The sequence below is a fragment of the Musca autumnalis genome, unplaced genomic scaffold (genome assembly GCF_047663935.1).
Source record: "Musca autumnalis isolate F117 unplaced genomic scaffold, ASM4766393v1 scaffold_5, whole genome shotgun sequence".
Taxonomy (NCBI): Eukaryota; Metazoa; Arthropoda; class Insecta; order Diptera; family Muscidae; genus Musca; species Musca autumnalis.
The window spans coordinates 184,381,569-184,389,093 of record NW_027412088.1 but is presented as its reverse complement, the minus strand read 5'-3'; the positions used below and the strand labels follow the sequence as shown (position 1 = coordinate 184,389,093).

At 35.5% G+C, this 7,525-nt stretch overlaps 1 protein-coding gene across 1 annotated transcript; it reads left to right on the top strand.

Annotated features, from left to right (window-relative positions):
• Window positions 1-1,478: 1,478 nt before the first annotated feature.
• On the top strand, window positions 1,479-7,303 carry Iswi (nucleosome-remodeling ATPase imitation SWI). The gene is made up of 6 exons (XM_073956022.1): window positions 1,479-1,687; window positions 1,845-2,065; window positions 2,139-2,393; window positions 3,995-6,110; window positions 6,186-6,346; window positions 6,591-7,303. Exons 1-6 carry the CDS (start codon window positions 1,628-1,630, stop codon window positions 6,844-6,846), a joined length of 3,069 nt encoding a protein of 1,022 aa, XP_073812123.1. The 5' UTR covers window positions 1,479-1,627; the 3' UTR covers window positions 6,847-7,303.
• The last annotated feature ends 222 nt before the right edge of the window (window positions 7,304-7,525 follow it).

The window sequence follows — 7,525 nt, the reverse complement described above, 5'->3', positions numbered from 1 at the left end:
AAGGCATATTTCAATGTATTTAAAATCGCGGAAAAATAAACCAAATATAAATAAATGGAAAATGGAAAAGATTGGCAATTCCGAGAGGAACTTATTTAATATATAATATATGTAGCTTAAACATTTTGGGTAGCGACCAAAAAACACTAAAAGTCAGAAATAAATATTTTCAGGGCAATTATGAATATTTCCCTCGGAATTTTCCGCACGGAAAATAATTTTAAAAAGTGAAATTCTTTAAAAATCAGTATTTTAAAACGTTATTGGGGAAAGGGAACAAATTCCGCACGGAATTTTTATTGATGATTGCCCTGTTTATTTTTTTAAGCTCACTTCATACAGACTTATACTAAATTGGCCGTGATTTTGCCACATAGAACACATTACTGAAAGTCTTTTGCATTGGTATTACTAGGTTTCAAAACCCGATTTTGCCCGTTTTTTTATATTTATAAGATTTTCTTAGGTTACTTCTCAATAAAAAGTCTTAAAATTGTGGACGTTTGGTTTGAGGAAATAAATAATAAATATAAAAAATATTGTTGTTTAGAATTTCATTGCAAGTAAAATAAGTAATGGCGACAAATTGTTCGGTATAACCGTGGTTTTCTATAAACGGTGCGGCAGTAGTAAGCTTTATTTTATCTCTCTTTTACGTATTAATCATTGATACGGTTTAAAGGAGAACTAAACTCGTCCTTATTAACGTATTTTAAAAAAATATACAAAACTGTAGTAATAATTCGTTGGAAAATCTACTCGCGGGGACAAAATTTTTGTTATTTACTACCGTCAACGTTTTCAACAGTTTGTTGTGTATAAGAAACCTAATGAAAATGGCATCGGGAAAAATAGCCGTTGTTCCTTATATCCGAATTTATCTGTGGAAATCTTTGTTTTATCTCACTTTTACACATAAATAATTTAAAATGTTAAAAATCCTTTAATTCCGCGGTTATTAATTTTTGCCTCAAAAACAGGGTTTTTTCGCTAAAAAGGCATCATTCCAAAAACTGAGAAGCCAATTGATAATTCCCTTCGCCGGGATGAAATCATGATATTGGTAGCGATCAGTAAAATTTTGCAACACTGTCAGTTCGTTTTGAAAAACATTACTCTATGTAATAGAGGGTAATAAATGAAGTTGAGCCAATGGGGGAATACTCCACTCAAGCAATCAAATGAGATTGAATCTTTAACAATAAACAAAACAAAAAAAAATTTTCGGAGAAATTTTAGCAGGCAAAATATTCGCTGAGAAACATTTTCTTAAGGAAAATGTTCGCAGGGGAATATTTCTTATAGAAAATGTTCCCTGGGCGATAATTTCGTATAGAAAATTTTGCCTGGGCGATATTTTCGATTTGCGCAATAATCCCCTCATTCTAGTTTTATGTCTGTCTGGCAACCTGCTCTCTAGAAAGGCGATAAACGATTAAAGCGGGAAACCATTGTTATCGATAGCCTAAAAAGCATTTTGTGCTTCTTCTTCGACATTTTTATAGAGATTGTCGTGCGGCTTGGTTTGCGAAAAAGAAGTAACAGCAAAAGACAAGAAAAAATTGCAGCTAAGAATAATTAATTATATATTTATTAATTAAAACTATACAAAAGAACCTTAAATAAAATGTCCAACGAGGAGGAAAAAGTTGAAGGGCCCGAGGCAACCGAGGAGAATTCGAATTCGGTAAGAAATCTGTAAATTGTTTGCACACACATACTTCTTCACACTGCTTCAAAGAAAAAAAGTGTGTTTGGCTGTAAAAGGAGGATGCTCCAGACAGAAGGGCATCTTGGGCAATAAAATTTCTTTATAATTTTCTGTACATATTTTGTTTTTTTAGAATGAAACCACTTCGGAAACAACTTCAACCTCTGGTGAAAAAGAAGAGGGTTATGACAATAAAATTAAATCAGACAGTACCAAGCGTTTTGATTTCTTGCTGAAACAAACCGAGATTTTTACACATTTTATGAGTAATAGCATCAAAAGTCCAACAAAACCTAAAGGACGACCCAAAAAAGCTGCTGCAAAGGAAAAAGACAAAGATGGAGGAAATGCAGAGTAAGTGTTGTACTCTATATACGAATATGCGTGTATGTGTGTGTGTTTGGGCTAACGTTTTTGTTTCTTGCAGTCATCGTCATCGCAAAACCGAACAGGAAGAAGATGAAGAATTATTGGCTGAAGATACCCAGAATAAGGATATTTTCCGGTTTGAAGCATCTCCAGCCTATATTAAGGGTGGTGAACTACGTGATTATCAGATACGTGGTCTTAACTGGATGATATCATTGCATGAGAATGGCATCAATGGTATATTGGCCGACGAAATGGGGTTGGGCAAAACTTTGCAGACAATTTCGCTGTTGGGCTATTTAAAGCATTTTAAGTAAGTACAAGAGAAGAGATGGCAGGTGGTACATGGTATGTTTTGAAAGATGTTGGTGGAATGCATACTGGAAATTTATAGATTTGTATAAATGACAATTTTCCCGCCAATTTTATGACGGCTGTTTGTGTCCAAATTCAACATGCAGGGTATAGGGTATATAAAAGTTCTTTGTTATTAGAAAATACTCTATGTGAAAAGGTCCTACTAAAACCATCTTTAGGAAGGCAATATGCTTTAGAAATAGGTATACTTCAGATAGATAAGATGTTTTATATTTTTAATATTGAAAAGGCGGTTTGGCCGTTTTCCAGTAGATAGAAAAGATAAAGATCCTTTAGATAGATAAATTAAAGAAGACCCCTTAGAGCTGTACTTTTGGTGTAGAAGATATATTAGACGCATTATTTTGCTACAGCGTTTCATTTAAATACCTTCCGTTGATAAAGGATACAGAAAATCCTAGAATTTAGAATTTCATTATTGCCAGAGAAGACGCTACAGATTTCCTATTAAGTATAAGGATTTATTTTGTTAGAGGTGATCTATTAATACCATAATATTAATATTTGAAATTAATAAATAATACAGAAATCCCTTTCAACGTTTTCTGTACATAAAAACCCTTTAGAATTCTACAACTGGTAGAGAACACACTTGAAAGTGTTTAATTAGAAGCATTTTGTTATTAGGGAAAAACTTTTCGATGTTTTCAGTAAATAAAGAAGTCTTATAGAGGTTTACCACAGGTACGGAAGATACTTTAGACGTTTTCTGTATAAGAGGAGACTCTATAAATGTCTTGGTTTGTTTACAAAAGGGTTTTGTGGATGTACATTTTGTTAGAGAATCTCCTTTTACAGGACCGGTGATGATAGGGAAGAAGGTATTTCACTGATAGGAAAAGCTATCAGCCCAATTATGAATATGAACTTCCCGTGAGTTTTCTCACTTTTTCCTTTAAGTTCAAACGGCAGAAAGACAAAACTCACGGGGAGTTTACATTTATAATCACCCTGTATGTTAAGGTCTTCTGTTGTTATAAAAGATCCTGTACAGTTCTTCTATTGTCAGAAAATATCCTCTATGGATTTTCCTCTCCCCTTTTTGAAGTCTGGGGGCTGTTGAACACGAATCCTTTAGATATTTTCCGTAATTAGAGGTGATCCTTTTAAGGTTTACTACTGGTAGAAAACTCCCAGTAAAAGTCTTCTGTTCAAAGATATGATGCTTTAGAAATCTTCGTTGATAAAGGATAACTTTCAGATGTCTTCTCCGGATGAAAATGCATTCGATTTTTTTTTTAGAATTCGAACAGATTGCCATTTATAGAACTCCCGTTGATGGATATATTTTTGTTAATAAAGGGACGCATTAGAGGTCTTCTGTTAATGTAAGGCTAACATTAGAGGTCGTAACAAAAATACCATGCAGGAACCTTTTGTTTAATTTAGAGAATGCTTTAGATGAGTTCTGTAGTTAGAGAGATGCATACCCGTAGGTAGAGTAGACTTTCTAGATATCTGATTTGTTCATTCTCTCCTTTCTCAGTACCGGAGGAAACTAATCAATTTTTGTTTTCTTTTTTCTTCCTTTTGCAGAAATCAAGCTGGTCCACACATTGTTATTGTACCCAAATCTACGTTACAAAATTGGGTAAATGAATTCCAAAAATGGTGTCCCTCCTTGCGAGCTGTATGCCTCATTGGTGATCAGGAGGCACGTAATACATTCATACGTGATGTTTTGTTGCCGGGCGAATGGGATGTTTGTGTAACATCTTATGAAATGTGTATACGTGAGAAATCGGTATTTAAAAAATTCAATTGGCGTTATATGGTCATTGATGAAGCTCATCGTATTAAGAATGAAAAATCGAAGCTATCAGAAATTTTAAGAGAATTTAAAACAACAAATCGTCTGCTGATTACCGGTACACCATTACAAAATAACTTACATGAATTGTGGGCTCTATTGAATTTCTTGCTGCCCGATGTTTTCAATTCATCGGAAGATTTTGATGAATGGTTTAATACCAATTCATGTTTGGGTGATGATGCATTGGTTCAGCGGTTGCATGCCGTGTTAAAACCATTTTTGCTCAGACGTCTCAAGTCGGAAGTGGAAAAACGTTTAAAACCCAAAAAAGAAATTAAAATATTTGTGGGTCTTTCGAAGATGCAAAGAGAATGGTACACCAAGGTGTTGATGAAGGACATTGACATTGTCAATGGTGCCGGTAAAGTGGAGAAAATGCGTTTGCAAAACATTTTGATGCAGTTGCGTAAATGTACCAATCACCCTTACCTGTTTGATGGCGCTGAACCTGGTCCACCCTACACTACTGATACACATTTGGTTTTCAATTCTGGCAAAATGGTTATACTTGACAAGTTGTTGCCCAAATTGCAAGCCCAGGGATCCAGAGTATTGATTTTCTCCCAGATGACCCGTATGTTGGATATTTTGGAAGATTATTGCCTCTGGCGTAACTATCAATATTGTCGTTTGGATGGTCAAACACCACACGAAGATCGTAATCGTCAAATCCAGGAATATAATGCCGAGAATTCGAGTAAATTCATTTTTATGTTGTCCACCAGAGCTGGTGGTTTGGGTATTAATTTGGCCACAGCTGATGTTGTTATTATCTATGACTCCGATTGGAATCCCCAAATGGATTTACAGGCCATGGATCGTGCCCATCGTATTGGCCAAAAGAAACAGGTGCGTGTATTCCGTTTCATTACCGAAAACACCGTAGAGGAAAAGATTGTGGAAAGGGCAGAGATTAAATTGAGATTGGATAAAATGGTCATCCAACAAGGCCGTCTAACTAACAATGCCGGCAATCAATTGAACAAGGACGAAATGTTAAACATTATTCGTTTTGGAGCCAATCACGTTTTCGCCTCCAAGGATTCAGAATTGACTGATGAAGACATAGACACCATTTTGGAACGCGGTGAGGCCAAAACAATGGAAGAGAAAGCTAAATATGATTCATTGGGTGAGAGTTCTTTGCGCACCTTTACCATGGACACAAATGCCGATGGAGCCTCGTCCTCAGTGTATCAGTTTGAGGGTGAAGATTATCGTGAGAAGCAAAAACTCAATGCCTTGGGCAATTGGATTGAACCACCCAAGAGAGAACGTAAAGCCAATTATGCTGTGGACGCCTATTTCCGTGAGGCTTTAAGGGTATCGGAGCCCAAAGCCCCTAAGGCACCAAGACCACCTAAACAGCCAATTGTCCAAGATTTCCAATTTTTCCCACCACGTCTCTTTGAGATTTTGGATCAAGAAATCTATTATTTCCGTAAAACCGTTGGCTATAAAGTACCCAAAAATCCTGAACTAGGTTCAGAGGCCACCAAGGTACAAAGGGAAGAACAACGAAAAATCGATGAAGCTGAACCGTTAACCGAGGAGGAATTGGCAGAAAAAGAATCCTTGCTAACTTTGGGCTTCACCAATTGGAGTAAACGTGATTTCAATCAATTCATTAAGGCCAATGAAAAATATGGTCGTGATGATATTGAAAATATTGCCAAGGATGTTGAGGGTAAAACTCCAGAAGAGGTTATTGAATATAATGCTGTGTTTTGGGAACGTTGTCATGAGTTGCAGGATATTGAAAGAATTATGGCACAAATTGAAAGAGGTGAGGGTAAAATACAAAGGCGTTTATCTATTAAAAAGGCTTTGGATCAAAAGGTATGTTGTACTCATTTGAATAATTTTAGGGGAAATAGCAATAACTCCATTTTTTTTTGTATTTGAATTTTGCAGATGTCCCGTTACCGAGCACCCTTTCATCAATTGCGTTTACAATATGGCAACAATAAGGGTAAAAATTACACCGAAATTGAGGATAGATTTTTGGTTTGTATGCTGCACAAGCTTGGCTTTGATAAGGAAAATGTTTACGAAGAGCTAAGGGCTGCCATAAGGTAAGTGGTTGCGACAAATGTGCACAGTTTTAGTGCTATGCGTTGAACGTATCAATATTAAATCGACAAGATGAGTTTAGTTTTTATTTTTTAATGACTGAAACATTCAACTGCAAACGCACTGCCCGAAAAAAGGTTCTGAAGATATCAAAACGAACCCAGTACTATCCCTGAACCTGAAATGCCTTTTATTATTATTATTCTTTCGAAAATTGCTTATGTATTTCCCTTTTCTTATATACAGATCCTCGCCTCAATTCCGTTTCGATTGGTTCATTAAGTCTCGCACAGCCTTGGAATTACAAAGACGCTGCAACACCCTTATAACGCTAATCGAACGTGAAAATCTCGAATTGGAAGAAAAAGAACGCCAAGAGAAAAAGAAAAAGGTGACGAAAAACTCAAATACACCCGCTGCCGCACCACCGGCTAAAGCCAATCAAAAACGCAAATCGGAAGTTGTGGCCACAGAGAAAAATGCCAAGAAAAAGAAAAAGTAAACAACACGTTCTGTTGCTTGTGAGAGACTTCCTACTATTTACACAACATTTACACCTAAGATAATATTAACAGAGATTAAATTTAGGCATCTTTTCTTTAAGTTTTTTTTTTTCTAAACATTTCCTTAATATTATGATGTACGTTTAAACATATGTTTTGGGATATATATTTTTAATACAGAACACAATAATGTGAGCTTCTGTTTCCTTAAGTTTCGTTTTTAAATCGAAATTGTACAAAAAATTGAACAAAATTAAATTTCTAATCTTGTTTTTAATTGTGTGAGAAATTTCTTTTAAATGTTTAAGTTATCTAAAAAACAACAGCTGAATGTTTTGAGCCCCAACCCAGGTTATGGACAACGCATTCTCTTTGTGACACGGTATTATAGTTGTAGTAACGTGTATGTTCTTAAAATTATTAAAAAAAATAAAGACAAAAACTCTAAAAACCATATTTAAATAAAAGTTAATTTCTTGCTGCAGATGTTGGGTAACTGCTTTTCATGATGGGGATAGTGCCTCTAGAACAGCATTCCGCAGCCCTTCACTCCATTAACGCATTGGAAAACCATGCACTCAAAGTTTTTGCTCAATTTTTTGTTGTTGTGTGCCGGTCGCAAACTCCTTAAAACAGTTAAAACCAGCAGCCCCCCTATTCTGTAACTTTTTAACAACT